Source organism: Sceloporus occidentalis, unplaced genomic scaffold, assembly GCF_023333645.1.
Source record: "Sceloporus occidentalis isolate IW3139 unplaced genomic scaffold, rSceOcc1.0.p SCAF_398, whole genome shotgun sequence".
NCBI lineage: Eukaryota > Metazoa > Chordata > Lepidosauria > Squamata > Phrynosomatidae > Sceloporus > Sceloporus occidentalis.
This window is the reverse complement of record NW_028317378.1, coordinates 56,212-76,239: the sequence shown is the minus strand read 5'-3', so window position 1 is coordinate 76,239 and position 20,028 is coordinate 56,212. Positions and strand designations below refer to the sequence as shown.

Below are 20,028 nucleotides of genomic sequence, written 5' to 3'. Positions count from 1 at the left end.
TTTGCTCACTGTGAACAAGTCTAGTAAGCTTGCCTATGTTTGGCATAGCAGTCATGGGTCTTCATGGGACAGTAAAATACATGCTGATAAGAGATTGGAACATAATATGGTGTATGTTCTTATAGAAACTTTACACAATTAAAGAGATGTATACAATTTACTTAAGTTAATACATATTCAAAATTGTTTAATGTTTAAAGCTGAATATTCATATCTTGTAGTGTACACTCGTCTTTTGGTAATCAAAATACAAAACGTTTAAAACAAAATACAAAATTCCTACGACATTTTTAGCCTAAAATTGAACTTTAGTTTTCGCTATAAAATATACAGTGATGACACTGTGAACCGTTTATCTAAAAACATGCATGTAGAAACATAAGTTGCAAGAGAACATCAAACTTGTTCTGCTAGTTGACAGCCATGTTCATCAAATAGCACAGTATATTCAATTATATATATATATATATATATATATATATATATATATATATATAGGTACACAGCATCCAACAGTGCAGTTCCCATTATCGGAGTCTGCATCAATTTTCCTATTGACCACTAGCCGTGGCGTGTGCAGCATTCGTTTGTACATCTACAAATCCCAAGCGCTGGCGTCTCTTTCGCTGCTCAGTCATCTGCAAAAGAAGACGTACACTAAATTTAACTAGTGGCTGAGAAATTGGTAACTTGCTTTGCACTAGACCAATGAGGCATAGCTGGCAACCTTAGAAGCCTTACAACACTCTATACATTCACAGCAGTTAGCATTCTTCAGTAGTTTCTGTCTCCTCCAAAATGTTTGGTAATGTAGCTCAATATCTATAGTAATTAAGCTATTCAAGCTATGGCACCACTTACCACTTGCGATAATACTCATAAGATGTAATTATCGTTGGATTAAAGGACCTTTTTTGATTGTTACTCATCACGAAAAACAGATTTATAAAAAAAATCATGCTACAGAGAGTTTGTTGTCAGACCACCAAATCAGAGTAAACTATTTTATTTATACCTATGGTGACAAAAACAAAAACAGAATGGGGTCAAATCATGTGCACAAATACACTGAATATTATAACTGCTTGTGGCTATTACATATGTAGTTTAGACACATCAGCTTTGGTCTATCAACTCCTTCTATTATTGAATGAACCATTAAGGAAAACCATAACAGAAGTGTAATTCAGTATTATACAAAACAGTATAATGTAATGCAAAAAAAGGTGTTATATAAATGGTTAATACAAGTTCAATGTGTTAAAAATAAAAAAAAAGCTGCTGTACAGACTAGGTTCCCTCTATCATGCTTACGGAAATTAGTAAACACGTCAAAAATGTGCCTCATTTTTTATTTTATTAGTAGCATATTTGCAGTTTTTTAGAACCATATCTTATTTTGTACATGTACCTAATTCAGTAGTATGTTGAAATTACAGCTGTAAATGCTGTATGTTTAAGGAATGTGGCAAATTTAGTCATTACTTGGCTTCATTAATCCAAGTGCTCCCCAGATTTACAAACCTCAAGACACAGGTCTGCATGGTATTCCTGTATATGTCCTTTACCACACACATCCCGGTTGCCAATACAGACTGTCGCATTACATTATGTAATGATATTTCCTGAATAATGCAGAAGGAATGTTATGTATGAGTGAAAGTTACCCTATGATAGTCTGTTTTAATGGGCGAAAAGCTCAACTTATTATTGATTATGTATGCTGTGGGAACTAATGGGCATTAGGCATAAACATACACGCATCTTAAATCAATATAATGCAGAACCACATTACCAATAAAACTTACCTTATATGTAGCTCATGTTACACATGAATAAAGCTATAAGTGAGTTTGAATTGCTTATTGTTACAGTGAACTTTTTTGATCTTTTAATTCTTTGTTTCCTTTTGTTTCTCATTTCTAAAATATCTCTCTCATTTCTTGTAAATACAGTATAACTCCTGCTGGTCATACAACACTTAACTCTGCCTGTGTATATATGTAGCCATGGCTCCACACAGTCCCTTCTTTCTGAGGCATCTTGTATTATTATTATTATATTATTTATTGTATTTATTTTGCACATCACTTATTGTTTCTTTCCGTCTTGTATTGATAAAACAAAAAGGAGTTAAAGGAAACCATCCAGTGGCGTCGCTACAGGGGGGCAATTGCCCCCCCTAGGATATTCCTTGCCCCCCCTGTTGCCCCCCGCCGAATTTGGAGCCACCCAGGACAGTCCCCTTGACTGCTAACGACGGCATGGTGCCGTCGCTAGCAGTCCCAGTCAGGTGCTAACGACGGCACCATGCCGTCGCTACCACTATCTTACCTTGATGGAGGTCTGTGGACCTCCATCACCACCTACCCCGGCGATCTGCCCCTCACATTGAAGGGCATCACCGGGGCCACCCGATCCGGCCGGTGACGGTACGCGCAATGACGCGATGACGTCACCGCGCAACTTTTTTAATAACTGACAATTGTCAGTTAAAGCGATATGGGGGCATGCTGCTTAGATACCTGTATATATATATATCGGCAGCAGGGACTAATATTAATATATATCGGCAACTGGGGCTAATATTAATATATATGGGCAGCAGGGGCTAATATATATATATCAGCAGCAGGATCTAATATTAGGCCCTGAAATTATTTAGTGCAAAAGTTAAGGTATTGTGTTGTTTAAAGGATTTCAAGGATTAGTCGTACTAAATTGTGGCTTCAGGCTTCCCATGTTGAATGATCAAGTATTGTATTGTCCAATAACAAAAGTATCATTCCATAGCACATTACTTTTGGCAATATATATATATATATATATATATATGTTTTTTCTGTGGTATTAATGCCCCCCCCCCCCAGTTTGACGGTGGTATCTTGTGTGCCCCCCCTATATACTGTTTCTAGAGTCGCCACTGAAACCATCATATTTGACGTAAAAATCCAGAACTGAAAACCAACTATCGTTTGTGTCATTGTTCCATTTGTATGTGCTTCAGATGTCCATTTTCCAGCTCTGACATGCAAAGCAAAGCCAATGCACATTTTGCTTCATTACCCGTGATCCCTTAGCAGAGATGACATTGGTATCAGTCCAGACAGGAAGTTGTGACACATATTCTGGACTCTAACTGCATTTTTAGCAGCCTTTAGCACTATAGTAAAAATTTACAGCTATACAGTTGTTTCTCTATAAAACTATTAACACAAACATCTTAAGGTGAAGCACCAGCAAAATGGTAGCTGCTACATATAGCATAACAGAAAATAATACTAATAATTTATTATGCCTAAAGAAATATGAATACTATGCTATAAATTGGTGAAAAAAAGGTATCAGGAATATTTTAGAATATTTCCTGCAAGAAACTTCTATAGTCAGACTATGAAATAATTAAATTAAGTATATATTTAGCTTTAACTTGTACCTGTTCCTTTAGTTCGTTGAGCTGTGTTGTTAAATGTGTTACCAGACGCATGGTTGAGTTCAGTTTGTCCTGAAGACTACGGATCTCGTTCTGCTCCCCATCACTCTCGTTACTGACCAGTGACATAGCCCTCATTCTTGGGAACCAGTCCAAGTTACAGCTCTGTTGAAGACATCATACATAGTCAGCATCATAAACCTCATCCATATATTTTACTATACATGCACTTTCTTGAAAGAAATATGATCTGAAAGTTTTAATAAAATTGGGTATTGTTCACTGTTTAGCTTGGCTTCGTAAACCACTCAAGTCTACATTAATCTTGTAGGACTTAAAGAGCATATGATATTGGGAAGTTGTACTTACCTTTATCATTTGTGCCACATAACTTTCAGGCCCAGTATAATCGGTCTTGTTCTTTACTCTAACTAGCACAATAAAGTACAGGTAATTCCAGATATTGTGTTCTTCTTTAATATGTTCTTCAAATGACACTGTTTTGTTGTCAAACTTATCCCTCTCGAGACCTAAAAGCAACACCACATTAAAATCATGGTATATCTACTTCTTTAGTAAGAGTTTGTACACATTGTAAAAACATTTTAAACAGAAATGTAAATATATATTTCCTAGACTTGTGCATTCGTTTTTGTACAAACTTGATTTTTAATAAAATGGTACCCTAGTCACTACTGAATCTCAATTACCCAAGGCAATATCAAAAAAGAAGAATACAGTTCAAGTGGTTTATATTCATAATGAAAAATAATAAATATGACTGCAGCCTTGGTCGGGACACCAAACAGTTTTGCACGTATACTAACACCGTCTTATAATTGGTTAAGCTGGAAAAGTGGTAAGCTTTATTCGACCTGTATCCACCTGTTCTTGAATAAATATTGAGACAAGTGAATGCAGAGATTTGTTCTTATTATTTGCTTTACTCTATTAAAAATATTTTTCATTCCATTATCAAAAGGATTTCACCTGTGCAACAACCAAGAATTGTGTGGTCCTAACACAGCGTAAAAAAAGGTAAAACATCATGAAAGCCCTTTATAACTTGCAGTGAAAAGATCAGGGAGCCTCCTCATACCAAATCCTCCTCCCATTTTCCTGCTGCACAGGTCTTGCCAATTTATTCATGGCCAAACTGGAGGAGGACCACATCTCCACCTGCCACAACAAACTGCTGGTATATCTCCGGTAAATCGACGATATACTAATCATCTGGACTGGTAGCGAAGAGGAACCCCTCAGATTTCATGAAGGCTATAATGCCTTTCATCCCTGTATAAATCTGAAACTGAGCTACTCCCGCACTAACATCCAATTCCTGGACACTACCATCTACATAAAGAACAAGTCCATTCAGACTTCACTCTACCGCAAACCGATAGACCAACCTATCTGAAACACAACAGCTTCCATCCCAGACATACCAAAACGTCAAGCTACTAGATATAACCGCATCTGTTCGAATCCTATGGACAGAGATAACCTCCAGAATCTCAGGGAAGAATTCATCAACCATGGGTGCAGTATAAAAATCCCAAATACAGAAAGCTATCAATATCCCCAGAGAAAACCTTCTGAGATACCAGCAGCCACAAAAAAGAGATCGAGTACCATTAGTGGTCACCTATAATCCGCAAATTGAAGCCCTGCGCAAGATCTCAAAGGAACTACAAGAAATCTTGCACACTGATGAAAGACTTCGGATGGTATTCCCACATCCCCCACTGCTCTCATTCAAACAGCCTCCCAATCTCAATCTATAACAATGTATAGTGAGTAGCACCCTTCACAGGCGAACAGCAAATGGTACCTCTCCCTGCCAACAAAAGAGATGCGAAAACTGTGCACACATCCTTCCCACAGATGAAATACAGATCCCAGGCTCACACTTACACCACAAAATCAATGGCTGCAAATCATCTAACGTGGCGTACCTCATCATGTGTGCTAAATGCCCAACATCGATGTACGTGGGGGAAACAGTCCAAGCATTACACAAACTGTTTAATTTCCACAGACATACCATCAAACAGAAAAAAATAGATACACCTGTTGGAGCATTTCTGTCAGCCTGGACACAGCATTCAGGATCTGAAGCTGTCAGTACTGATGGGATCGCTCTGCACCCAGAGGCAGAGAAAAATATGGGAGATCAAACTAATATACCGTTTTAATACCCTACTTACTGGCCTCAACAGAGACAGAGAATTCATCTCCCATTATAACATTACAAACCATTAATCCTCTCACAATTCGAATTAACTACAAACAACTTATTCCTGGGAACATTCTACACCTCCATGGATCTGGCATATGTCAAATGATTGTATGGCCCCTCTAACCAGGGAGTAAACTGACCAAGGATGCTTTGGTTGAACCATATCTGTCCATTGGATCTCTGCTAGTCCAGCTAATTTACTGCTGAACAAATTCCCCAGTACCTCTGTATTTATCTAAAGTCTTTGCTAACATGTGAATTGTGCTTTTGTATTTAGAAAAGTCTGTGTTAGCTTCATTAATGCCTGAGGAAGGGACCCAACAACTCAGTCTCGAAAGCTCGCAATCAAACTCTCAGTTAGCCAATAAATGGTATAATTTTAACTATACTCTTCAGGTCTTTTAGAGATAGTGAAGTTGTCTAGGGGCTGCAGACCTCCTTATCTGTTGACCTAGACCAGAGCATGCCACTGCGTGTGCTGTTACAATGTGGTGCATCTTAATACAGTGGTGCATTCTTCCCCACCCCTTTTGCAGTAAAGGAACAATCATAACAATTTTCTAGTTACATTTTATTTATTGTATTTTGAAAGAAGAGGTTCCCTGGAAGCAGTGAGGCACAAGGCATATAAAAGGAGAGGACAAGAATGCATTAGGAGCACTTCAATTCTGCAGGTTTGAGCACCATTTGTAAAGAAACTTAGTTTGATTAGTTGATCTTTGAAAAAATATGATAGAATGTCCCTGCTGAAACAAATGAAAGCAATGCCTTCATTCACATGTATGATCTGTTTATGAAGTAGGTGGTTAGCCAAATGGAGCCCCATAAATGGCCACACACTAGAAGCCTTGCGCACAAAAATGGCATCTTATCTAATTTAATTAATTTTTCTTGCTTTATTTATGTATTGCAATTTTAGTTACCACATCTTCCAAAAATACACATCAAAACACAAATTTAAATAGCATGTTAAAATATACTGTATGTTAAAGGCATTGCCTGAATTTGTGGGAGAGGCTGAAATAATATTTCCACCCCTCCTAAAATTTTAAGTCATTCTTCTCGAAAGACGGGGATTTAGCTTCAGCATAAATGATCACATCTGTTGGTGTACCTTTCTAGTTGCTACTAACAGACACCATCTGTATTGGGTATGATAGGTCTCTGCTGTTAGGCTTTACTGTCTCCCTTCACCTTCTCTAATTGCTATTCAATTCCAACTCCTTTCCTTAGTGTTTGCCTTCTACAGCCCTGCCCTTGTCATGGGGTCCTTGTGCTATCCAGATTTGTCTCCTAGTACTTTGAACTTCAGTCAGTTTCATACTCAGCTTCCATGACCCTCAGTGTCACAACATTTTCTTAATGGTCAAGATGTGTGGAAGAGGGTCCAAATGTCTCCACAATTAAATAAATAATCATGTTTAAAAGGATATATATATATATATATATATATAGAAAGAGAGAGTTGAGCTCAAGTTTACATACCCTGGCAGAAATTGTGAAATGTTGGCGTTTCATAATATGACTAATCATGCAAAAATGTTTTCTTTTATTTAAGGCTAGTGATCATATAAAGCCATTTATTATCACATAGTGGTTTGGCTACTTTTTAGGTAAATCATATTTTTTTTTGTAAATCAAAGTTTATTGTTTTACAACAAGTATATAATACAGAAGGGAAAAACGAGGGAACAAGGGGGGGGGAGGGGTGTACATCTCTGATGAGAGCAATAAGAAATCACAAAAATCCCTGGGAAATGCGTAATACAATGCGCAGTACAATGACAGGAAACATAACAGCATAGCCCTCAAGGATGACGCAAGAGAGAGCAGCTCTGAGAATAAGAAAGAGAACATCAGCCAAACAGCAGCCGAGAGGAGGGATCCGCCAGGAACTGGGACCAGTAAAACCAGGTGCGACAGTGCTGCTCACTAAGACCCTCGGACCTGGCCACTAGCTCTTCCATTTCACGAACATGTTCAACCCGCATCACCCATTCCCGGATAGCGGGCGGAGACGACTCACCCCAATGAAGGGGAATCAGAGCTTTAGCTTCATTCAGCAGGTGTCGAACTACCGAGCGCCGATACACGGACACAGGTTGAGAAGTAAGGTGTAGCAAATAGTTAGCAGGAGCGAAAGGAGGCGGGGAATCCGTGAAACGGGGAAGGAGACCACGGATAGCGTCCCAAAAAGGGACAAGTAGAGGACACTCCCACCAGACATGAAACACTGTCCCCAGCGATCGCCCACACCTCCAGCACATATTAGAGGTCTCTGGCAACATCGCATGTAACCGAACCGGTGTGCTATACCAGCGCGATAAAAATTTGAAGGACATCTCCTGGGACCTAGAGCCGAGGGAACAGCCATGTGTCAAGGCAAATATCTTACCCCACTGCCCCGCAGTAAGCGAGATAGCAAGTTCTGTTTCCCATTTACCTACATACGCTGGCAGAGAGGAATCATCGACGCATAACAGTAGCTGATACAATAAAGAAATGCCGTGGGGAGGCAGGTCATCCCTAGAGTGCAAAGCCTCAAAGGGGGTAAGGTCCCTAACAAGGTGATGTGTCTGCGGAATGGAAGCAACATAATCTCTCAGCTGCAGGTACTGGAGAACCTGAAGAGCCGTAGGGGTAACCCCAGGGAGAAGGACAGATAGGGGCCGAAGTTTATGCCCCTGCATAAAGGAGCCCAACGCGGGAGACTCATGTGACGGGGACCCCAAAAAAGCACCTCCAGAAACACCCGGGGGGAAGTCCGGATTACCACGAAGAGGAGTCATGGGGGAAGGGTAAGTCAGCGTCCAACCCTTGCGAGAAACAGCATGTAAGACTCGCAAGGTGGCCAACACAAAGGGATTGCCCTCCCCCTGCCGCCGAGCCACCCATGAAGCCAACCAGGTAAGTGCCTGGATCGGCACCAGACAAGCGCCCGCCTCCAAAGGTACCCACAACTTATGTGAAGGGCGGTAAGTCCATTCCAAAGACCGCAAGAGATGGCAAGCAAAATAATAAGTACGGATACAAGGCAGCCCCAGACCACCCTGCACTTTAGGTCTCTGCAATAACGCCATGGCCAATCTAGGGGATTTCTTAGCCCAAATAAAGGACAGGAACAACGAGCGCACCATCGAGAAAAAGGTCCTCGGTAGAACTATAGGTAAGGCCTGCAAAAGATATAATATGCGGGGAAGAACATTAATTTTAAGGGCATTAACCCTACCAACCCAAGAGATAACTAAGGATCCCCATGTGCGAAGGTCCTTACGAATCGCATCAAGCAGCGGAGGAAAATTAAACCGATACAAAAGAGAGAGGTCCGCAGTCAACCAGACCCCCAGGTGTTGCAGAGCCTGAGCGCACCAACGGAATGGGAAGGAGGAGGTCAAAGATTCCATCTCCGCTCTAGGCAAGGAAATGTTCAAGATCTCAGATTTTGCCAAATTAATTTTTAAATTAGAGAGACTACCATAAAGCCGAAATTCCTCGAGGAGCATGGGAAGCGAAACGCGGGGAGTCGTAAGCGCAAGTAACATGTCGTCCGCAAAAGCCACCGTCTTATGCTGTATACCACCACATACAACCCCTGAAATATCCGGGTTTAGGCGCACCGCCTCTAAAAAGGGTTCCAGGGAAAGGACAAAGAGCAGCGGGGAAAGCGGGCAACCCTGCCTAGTGCCGTTGGAGATAGGGAAAGAGGGGGAGAGAGCCCCATTAATACGAACCCTGGCAGAAGGCCGAGAGTACAGAGCAGAGACCCAACCCATCATATGAGGACCAAGACCCACCTCCCGAAGCACCGCGAGCATAAACGTCCAGTCAAGCCGGTCAAAAGCTTTCTCGGCATCTGTAGAAAGCAAAATAGACCTGACCCCAGAACGCCGAACCAAGTGGATAAGATTTACCGCACGGATAGTACCATCTCTGCATTCCCTACCAGGCACAAAGCCCGACTGATCATGATGGATCAAAGCCGGGAGAAATCTACCCAGTCGCAAAGCCAGTATTTTGGAGAATAGTTTTATACCCACATTCAACAGGGAGATAGGCCTGTAGCTACTGCAAAGATCAACATCCCTCCCCTCCTTTGCAACCACAGCTACCGTGGCCGCCAAAGTATTGGGATGGAAGCATTCCCCCTTCAAAATAGAATTAAACACAGAGACCAAATGGGGACCCAAAATATCAAAAAACTTTTTATAATAGGCCAGAGAAAGACCATCGGGACCTGGACATTTCCCCGATTTAGAAAGCTTGATCGCCCTAGACAACTCGTCCAGAGAGATCGGCACCTCCAACTGCGCAGAGTCCGATTTGGGCAGACGACGGGGTAAATAACGGGATAAATAGTGAGCAACAGCCAATCGACGAGTGTCCGAATCACCAGAAGAGTCGTGTGTAGGGGAGCGGTTGTAGAGGTTAGAATAGAAGGCTACAAATTCGTGCGCTATTTCGGACGGGAGGTATCGCAAGACACCCCCAGCGGAGCGAATCCTGGACACATAGGAGAGTTGCCTCCTCTTGCGCAAAGCGCGGGCTAAATATTTCCCCGGCTTGTTCCCGTGTTTATAGAAAAGGGCCTTAAGACGAACGAAAGACCTCTGTGCTTGGGCATTAAGAATAGCAGCGAGTTCCGCGCGAAGCGCAAGCAGACGCGCAAAATCAGCAGCTATCATCGTGTCCTTATGCACCCTCTCCAAACTCTCTATCTGCAAATATAGATCGCTAAGCTTTTGAGCATGGGCTCTTTTCCTAGCAGCCCCCAATTTAATAAGCTGACCGCGGACAACACATTTATGAGCTTCCCAGATTGTAGGAAGAGGCAGATCGGGAGTCACATTGGACAAAAAATAATTGCGCAAAGTCTCGGCATTATCCTCCGAGGCAAGGGTATCAGTGAGCAGAGACTCGTTCAGTCTCCAAGAGCTCTGGGTAGGTCGAGACAGGGGAGATTTCAGCGTCAAGGACAGGGGAGCATGGTCAGACCACGTAGTGGGACCATAGGCGGAAGCAAGCAGGAGAGGAAGGGTATAGTGAGTAACAAACAGACAGTCAATGCGAGAATACCTGTTGTGCGGAACAGATTAAAAGCTGAAATCCTTATCAGAAGGGTGAAGAGCTCTCCAACAATCCACCAATTGCTCAGACGTGAGCAAAGAATGGATACGCTTCAAGACATGAGAGGGGGTCTGAGACACCCCCGCGGACGTATCCAAGCGAGGAGATAGAGCTACATTGATATCCCCACCGAAAATTAACAGCCCTTCCTGAAAGCGGCGCAGGGCTCGAAACGTTTTAGAAAGCCACAAGTGCTGTCCAGTGTTAGGAACATAGACATTAGCAAACGTGTACCAGGTATCAGCTAATCTCCCCTTCACAAAGAGGAATCTCCCCTCTGAATCCCCTAAATGGGTGACATCAGCAAGCGGGACATGAGTAGAAAACAAAATAGCTACCCCTTTCGATTTAGATTGTGGATTGTTACTGAAATAGGCAACGGGGTAATCTCGTGACCTCAGATGAGGATGACACCCGCCCCTAAAATGAGTCTCCTGAATAAACGCAACAGAAGCACGCTGACGCTTTAAATCTCTAAGCAGAATGGAACGTTTCTCAGGGACATTAAGCCCCTTGGCATTGATCGAGAGCACAACAAGATCGGCAGGTCGAGAAGCCATAGTATAGGGCGAGAGCAATGGGAGGGAGATCGTCCCCTGAAGCTCAAATCAGAACCCCCAAGGGAAAGAGAGAAGGGAAAAGGGAGAGGAAGAGGAGAAAGAAACACAAAAAAAGGGAGAGAAGGGGGGGAGAAAGAGAGACAGACACAGGGAAACAAAGACAAAAACAAGATATACAGGGGGAAGGGACACAGCAAACCGACAACCAGACAAAGATACAGACAAACAAGGAAGGGGAAGGAGGGAGAGACAACCACCAGGAGAGGGAAACGAAGACAATGAAAGGGAATAGACACAACTGAACAAACAAAGAAACAGGGAGGAGGGGGAAAACAATCCCCACCCTCCAGAAAAACACCCAGGGCGTCAGCTGGAAGAGGATACACTGGAAGTTCCAGAACAGCAGAACCACAGTGTTCCACCAGCACGGAACGACGCCTACGGAAAGAGGCGGAAGGACAACCGAAAAAGAATCCGCCAAAAAACAAAGCCTAAACGTTTAATCAAAGAGAACATGAGACCGACCGCCGGTCCCCGGTATACAAGATAGCATAGCGCACAATCGATAATAGCCTCACCTATCACTCCTAAAAAACAAATACAGAGGTAGAGGCTTAGTATGTAATAACCCAGAAACGAGCAAGCGTAGAACTTCGCACGCACCTACGGGCAACACATCAGAGGGCAAATGGCAGGACCGAGAAATCAGCGCAAAGAAAAATAAACATAACAGAAACCCCCACCCGCCCGCCCCCCCACCCAAAAGTGCCGAACCGCCCCCCCCCGCTGCAGCCCAAAAACAAGCGTCCAGAACCAGCACATAAACACCCAACATAGCATCTCAGGGCCCGGGGGGACTCACAATGGGAAGAGCCCCATAGCAACGATCGCAGTGCAGGCACTGTAAACAAGAGGCACATTACCCCATCCTCCTCCGACCTGTAAAAAGAAAAGAAAACAAACAAAATCCCCAAAACAAAAACCGAATCAGTCCCGAACGACGACCCGGCCAGCAGAGTCGCTAGTCCCGTAGGGGCAAGGCAGGATCCTAGAACAAAACAAAAACAAAAAAAAAAAACAATGGCAGGGGGAAGACCGGTCCAGATGCCGGTAACTGGTAGGCACATCAACGCAGCCATGGACACAACCGCAGCCGGACAGAACAGCGGAGACAGAACACCGGGCGCTCACTCCTCAGGATCCGTCGCCTCTGGAACACGAGCAGGCAGTCGTCCGGAACGGGGAACACGACCAGGCAACCTCTCACCCCGACGTGAAGAGTCCGCAGCAGCGCCACCAGAACCACGATCCGCCGGGACAGCAGGTAAGTTCCAATCTGGGAGCCAAAGTGCAGGTAGGTGAAGATCTCTGAGAAACACCGACAACTCACGATGGAAGCGGAGCGAGTAAGTAGAGCCACCAGAGCGCACATTCAGGCTAAAGGCAAATCCCCAAATATAAGGAATGCCACGGCTCCAGAGCTCGGTTGTAAGAGGGCGCAGTACCCTACGGTTCTGGAGTGTAATATGAGAGAGGTCCTGAAACAGGGCGACCGTAGAGCCATTATAATTCCAGGAGCCCACCTCCCTCGCACGCCGCATGATCTGCTCTTTCAGCTGGAAAACAACAGATGATATCCCGCGGTGGCGCCGTTGGGGAACCCCTAGGTCGCAGGGCCCTTTGGGCACGGTCCAAAGAAATCAGTTTCGGGAGGTCTTCCCAAGAGGCTGTTGAATAGACGGACCACCAGACCTCCCACATCCTCAGGAAGGCCCCGAATGCGCACATTATGGCGTCGGCCCCTATTGTCGAGGTCCTCCAATCTCCTTCGATACTCGCCCAAACAGTAGGCATGGTGGGCAGAAGCGGACTCCAAGGCAGATGTTCTCTGAGCCTGCTGAGTGGATTCCGCCTCCTGGAGCCAAAGACGACGGTCCAAACCCTCAAGGTCAGCTCGAAGGCGCGCCACGGCATCGGTCACAGTGTGTTTCAGCTCCGACAGCAACGTGCTAAAGTCCGCCTTCCATGGAGCCGAGGAAAAGAGCTGGCGAACATCCGCCGAACAGGTAGGTACCGCTGGTACTCCCGTGGCCATATCGTCATGTCTGTCCTCGGAATCACGGGAACCCTCGGGCAAAGTCTCCACGTGGTCTCCAGGCGCCTGCGAGGCCAGCACCGCCGGGGTGCGAAAATACTCCCGAAGGGAGGCCGCAGAGGACATGGTACCTTCCCCAGGCCCCGAAGGGGTGGAAGAGTGTCGTCTATTACGCACCATACCGCAAATTATAGCTAAAAAGAGCTAATAATACCGGGGGACCGACGGAGCTCAGCCCTCAAGCAGCCATCTTCTCCAACGGTCGGCCACGCCCCCGGTAAATCATATTTTATTGTTTTCAAAGACATAGAAACATCAAACAAATAAGTTTGGGAGAGATAAAACAAACGGTGAATATAACAGAAAATAAAATGCAATAGACCAGAATAGGTACAAAAAAAAAATACAAAAAGCTTGAAGTACACACTGGAGCACAGACACCGCTCTGTACCGCCAGAATAAACCAAGAATGAGCATGGTGTAAAGCATTGTGGTTAATATGTAAAGGACTCAAGCTCCAACAAAGAGTGAGAGTATATACTAAAAAAAAAAAAATAAATACACATACATACATATATATATATATACACACATACACACATATATATATATATATATATATATATATATACACACACACACACACATACATACATACACATACACATACATATATACACATTAAAAGGGGGTGCTCACAAACACAGAGAACAGAGAGGATAGGGAGATGGGAAGAGGAGGAAGGAGGGGAAAGAGGGCAGAGGAAGGAGGGGAAAGAGGGTAGAGGAAGGAGGGGAAAGAGGGCAGAGGGAGAGAGGGAAAGCCTGAAAAGAAAGAGAAAAAGAAAAAAAAAGGGGGTCAAACAGGAAGAGAGGAGAGCACCTAGTGGAAGGAATGTCCAAGTAGGTCAGGGCCAAGGCGAGTCAAAGGTGTTACAGCCGAAGGAGGTCCAACAAGACCGCAGAGGACTGGAAGGTAATCCAGCATGTCCAGGTCCCCGTGTAAGCCTCCATCCTGTCATAGGACAGGTGGAGCAACTCCTCCATTACTCGTATTTCCTCTACCCGGGACACCCATTGGCATAGGGAGGGAGGCTCAGGGCGTTTCCAGCACAGGGGGATCAGGCAACGCGCCGCATTGAGAAGATGCCGTATAACTGAGTGTTTCATGGTACCCAAGGATCTCGGAGTGAAGAAGGAGACCCAGAGTCGGGGAAGGCGCTATTGATTCGCCCACAACCTCCCCCAGACAGCGAAAAACACCCGCCCAGTAGGACTTCAAGCGGCCGCATTCCCACCAAATATGCAGGTAGGTACCAGGTTCGAGGCCGCACCTCCAGCAGGGCGGATCACTTCCCGGCAAAAACCTGCTAACAGCCACAGGGGTACGATACCACAGGGTCAAGAGCTTGTATGCAATCTCCTGGACCCTGGAAACGATGGAGCATTTGTGCGTCAAGACACAAATCTTCTCCCACTGGTGGTCAGAGAGGACGACACCAAGGGCAGATTCCCAGAATCCCATAAACGACGGGGACACCGAAGAGTCCTGCAGCAGAAGAATGCGGTAAATAAGGGAGATCCCACCCCTGGGCAAAGTCTCCCTCCCTGCGAGATGTTCAAAAGGGGTCAGCTCTCTCTTGACATTATGTTTACACGGAAGTGAAGTGACATAGCGCGCAATCTGATTATAGCGGAAGCACTGCAGCATGGAGCGTGGAGCAGTGGGAGAAGCCCTTTCGAAACATACAGGGGCCGACCCATCCCAGACCTCAGACAGCTTCAAAGTGGGGGACAGACCTAGAGACTCCAAGAAGCCCCTCTCCAGTCCTGGAACAAAATCCGGGTTACCAGCTATGGGAGTCAGCGGAGACGGACCCACCAGTCCGCCTCCGGCGCCAAACTCCCAAGGAGGCACGCACAAAGGGGTTCGAACAAAGCGCGAGCTGGAGAGCACCAGGACGAATCCCAACGACAGATGACAAGGGAAATGGCAATGAGGCCTGCTCCATCTCAATCCATATCTTAGGGGCAGGGTGAAATCTCCACTCGAGTAGTCGGAGCAAGTGGGCAGCGCAATAGTAGCGAAAGAAATCAGGAAGGGAGAGACCACCCCTGTCCTTTGGGCGCGTGAGCACCGGATACCTCAATCTGGGGAGCCTCCCCCTCCATACGTAGCGAATGATAAGAGTGCGGAGCTCAGAGAAGAACGACCTCGGGACACAAATCGGCAAGGACTGAAAGAGGTACAGCACCCTCGGGAGAACATTCATCTTGATGACGTTTATCCGACCAAGCCACGACACATGAGGGAGAGCCCATCGTTGCAAGTCACCTTTGAGCCGATGTAGCAGTCCGGGGAAATTTTCCCGATAAGCGGAGGCGAGATCCTTTGGTAACCAGACCCCCAGGTACTTAATGCGTCCCGGGCACCACCGATAGGGGAAGGAGGCCTGAAGCGCCCGCACCTCCGCAGAGGACAGGGAGACATCCAAGATCTCAGACTTGTTGACCCTGATTTTAGAGACGGAACCGTAGGTTCCCAGTTCATCGTGTATATGTGGGAGCGAAACAACGGGCTGCGACACCAAGAAAAGCAGATCATCCGCATACGCAGCGACTTTAAGCGAACGACCAGAGCACATCAGGCTGTGAATGCTGCGGTTGTCCCTGATTGCCTGCAAGAAGGGCTCCAAGGTGATGGCGAACAGGAGGGGCAAGAGGGGACAGCCCTGCCGCGTTCCATTGCGAATCGGAAAGGAGTCCGTGAGGGCTCCGTTCAAACGAATGCACGCAGACGGGGAAGAGTATAGGGAGGTGATCCAATGGAGCCAGAAGCCACCAAATCCCATGATCCGGAGGGTCTGGAACATAAAGTCCCAAGCGATCCTATCGAACGCCTTCTCCGCGTCAGTAGACAGGAGAAGAAGCCTCTGGCCAGAAGCCTGGGCATGATAGATGGTGTTCAAAGCCCGAAAAGTCCCATCCCGCCCCTCCCGCCCCACAATAAAGCCCGATTGGTCTGGGTGTATTAAAGCTCCCAGGACCCGCTGAAGCCTGGTAGACAAGACCTTCGCAAAGAGCTTGAGATCAGTGTTCAACAGGGAAATGGGCCTATAACTCTGGCATAACAGTGGATCCTTACCCTCTTTGGGCAACACTGTAATGGTCGCCATTAGTGAATGGGGATGAAAGGACTCACCCCGACGCACAGCGTTGAGGAGAGCCACGAGGGGGGCCTGTAGTTGCTGCCAAAATAATCGATAGTACCGAAGCGGGAGACCATCCGGTCCTGGAGCTTTTCCGGTCAGCATAGATTTGATAGCTGCCCACAATTCCTCTGTGGTGATTTCCTCGTCGAGTTCCTCCGATTGGGCCACAGTGAGCCTACGGCGCACGTGTGTCTCCAGATAGCCGCTAATAAGGGCGCTCCGATGAGCACCCGTACCATCACCCGGGAGGTTGTACAAGGAACGGTAATAATTACAGAAGGCATCGGCTATATCAATCGGAAAGCAAATTAATTAATTAATTTTGCTGACGTAAAGCGATTGTTGCTTAGTTCGCAATGCCCTGGCTAGCAAGCGACCGCATTTGTTACCATGCTCATAAAAGAGAGCCTGTGTGCGCAAAAATGATCTTTGAATATTATAATTGAGAAGTGTGCTCAGGCGACGTCGCAGCTCAGTCAATTCCAGGTAGGTGCGCTCATCACACGTGCTTTTGTGGATGGATTCCACCCTCACGATATGCTGCGTGAGATCCGAGATCTCTTGCGTTCTCTTTTTTCCAGTGTGAGGCCTTACTGATAAAGAGGCCCCGAATTGTGTGCCTCCCAGGTAGTGGAGTAGTTCATCCCCGAGTCCGCGTTTTCCCGAAAGAAGCATTGCAACTGCTCCGCAGCAGCACTAGTTACGTCTGCATTGGCCAACAGGGACTCATTAAGACGCCATGAGGTGGAGGTCGGTCTATAGAGGTCAGCCCGGAGACGCAAGAGAACTGGAGAGTGATCTGAGACGTCAGCAGCGCCAATGGTGCATCCGATTCCCAAGCTTAGATTATAGTGTTCCATTAGGAGAAGGTCGATTCTGGAGTAGGATCTGTGTGGGGCAGAAAAGCAGGTGTAATCCTTGTCACCCAGGTGAAACGCCCTCCAGCAATCAACCAATCTATATTGCCGAAGAATAGAATTAAATTGTTTGATGTGAGAGGGTAGTGTACGAGAGGATCCCAGGGAAGTGTCTAAGCGTGGTTCCGGGGGCATATTAAAATCTCCACCCAATATGAGTATTGGCTACTTTTTAAATCATGATAACAGATATCACTCAAATATCTGTGATCAAAAGTTTACATACCCTTGAATGTTTGGCCTTGTTACAGACACACAAGGTGAAACACACAGGTTAAAATGGCAATTTAAGGTTAATTTCCCACACCTGTGGCTTTTTAAATGGCAATTAGTGTCTGTGTATAAATAGTCAATGAGTTTGTTAGCTCTCACGTGTTTCAGGTTAGATACTGAGCCATGGGGAGCAGAAAAAAAAAGAACCATCAAAAGACCTGTGTAACAAGGTAATGGAACTTTAAAAAGATGGAAAATAAAAGTTCCAGTCAGTACTGTTTAATCGCTTATTAAGAAGTGAAAAATTCAGGGATCTCTTGATACCCAGCCAAGGTCAGGTAGACCAAGAAAGATTTCAGCCACAACTACCAGAAGAATTGTTCGAGGTACAAAAAATTGAGCTGCATGGTTGAGTTGCCAGAAAGAAGCCTTTACTGCGCCAATGCCACACAAAAAAGCCAGTTTAAAATATGCCCAACACCACGTTGACATACCTCACAGCTTCTGGCACACTGTACTTTGGAGTGATGAGACCAAAATAGAGCTGTATGGTCACAACCATAAGCACTGTGTTTGGAGAGGGGTCAACAAGGCCTATTGTGAAAAGAATACCATCCCTATTGTGAAGCATGGTGGTGCCTCACTGAAGTTTTAGGGAGAGGTGAGCTTTAAAGGCACAGGGAATCTTGTGAAAATTGATGGCAAGGTGAATTCAGCATGTTATCAGAAAATACTGGCAGACAACTTGCATTCTTCCACATGAAAGCTGTACATGGGACGCTCTTGGACTTTCCATCACGACAATGGCCGTAAGCACAAGGCCAAGTTGACCCTCCAGCAGTTACAGCAGAGAAAGGTGAAGGTTCTGGCTATCACCGTCCCCTGACTTTAATATCATCGAGCCACTCTGGGGAGATCTCAAACGTGCAGTTCACGCAAGAGGACCATAGGAGGCTGAAGGACTTGGCATACCTCCTTACCTTTTTCAGAAGAGGCTGAGTGATTCGTTCCCAACCCTCAGCCCACATGTCATGCATTAGATTTTAATTCCCTTTAATTCATTTAACCCCTTGACGACAATTGACGTGCCAGGCACGTAATGACTTTAAACGGGTGAAGAAAGAGATCAATTTCTTCACCCAAGTGGTGTTGCTGTAATTCCTTGATGTTGAGGCATTAAGCAACACAGAGATCAGCAGCAAGGGACCCGCGTGGCCCCTCCCCTAGACATCAATGTCTGCCATATATCGTATGGTGGCGGATGCCTGGTTTAAAAGCGCTTAGGAGGCGATAAACGACAAAATAACATCTAATGAAAGCCCTTCTTGTCCTGAAAAAACCCCCAATATGTACAGCGAAACACAAGGACCACAGAAATGTTAAAACAGCCATTGTCACGAAAGGTACAAAAAATAAATCAAATGAATCAACCTAGATTCCAAGTGCCTAAGGAATAGTTCAATTCAGTTCTTCCTTAGTACACTCACATAGTAGTAGTTGGTTTCACTTACTTTCACTCCATTTAAAGTTCAAGTTTTAATCCACAGCTTGTCATTTAATTTCATACATGTTGTAGTTATGTGTTCCCTCTCTTGACCCCTTTTATGTCTTCCCCAAAAAATGTGTTATCACTTTTGCCTCCAAACAGGCAGGTTCATCGCTGCCTAGGTTTTCGACACAATGCAACACAATGATCTTTCTTCAATTTATCACACTGTCAGATTGTTCCTAGTCGTTTTCAAACTCCTATTGTTCCTAGTCGTTCTCTTACTTGCATTGTTATCAACTCTGTAAACCTGACCACAAATAAAAATAATGGTGTGTTCAGTTTCTTAATGAGAAGTTAAAAAATAACTTATGTGTAAACTGTAATTGGGAGGAGTTGCCATGTTTATTATGAGGTAGACATACTAAATATTTTCTTACCGCAGATAAAGCATGTTGTTTTTAGAACCTCTTCTTTCTTTTGCTTTTCACTCCTCAAATCTGCAAATGTGTCAATGATGACTCCAAAAATCAAGTTCAGGACAATGATGATGACAATGAAGAAGAAAAGCAGATCATATACCACACGACCAGGAAAAAGGGATTCCTGTTGGTTAGATGCAGAACCTTTTATAGATGTATTTCATAAGCGTACATTATTTTATCTACTGATAATTCCCAAGCACAATATGAAGCATGATGCATTATGTAGCCAGTGTTTATCTATTGGATTCACTTTTTATATATTAAA

General features: G+C 45.0%; 1 protein-coding gene across 1 annotated transcript in view; it reads right to left on the bottom strand.

Moving 5' to 3' along the window:
* Nucleotides 1-551: 551 nt before the first annotated feature.
* The window catches only part of LOC149273190 (inositol 1,4,5-trisphosphate-gated calcium channel ITPR3-like), a gene marked incomplete at its 5' end in the record, with an annotated part of 72,834 nt that continues 53,357 nt past the window's right edge, over nt 552-20,028 (bottom strand). The window contains 4 exons of the mRNA XM_089506607.1: nt 552-638; nt 3,437-3,598; nt 3,803-3,963; nt 19,719-19,884. Coding sequence (XP_089362733.1) covers nt 552-638; nt 3,437-3,598; nt 3,803-3,963; nt 19,719-19,884 — 576 coding nt within the window. The remainder of the gene's footprint in view (nt 639-3,436; nt 3,599-3,802; nt 3,964-19,718; nt 19,885-20,028) is intronic.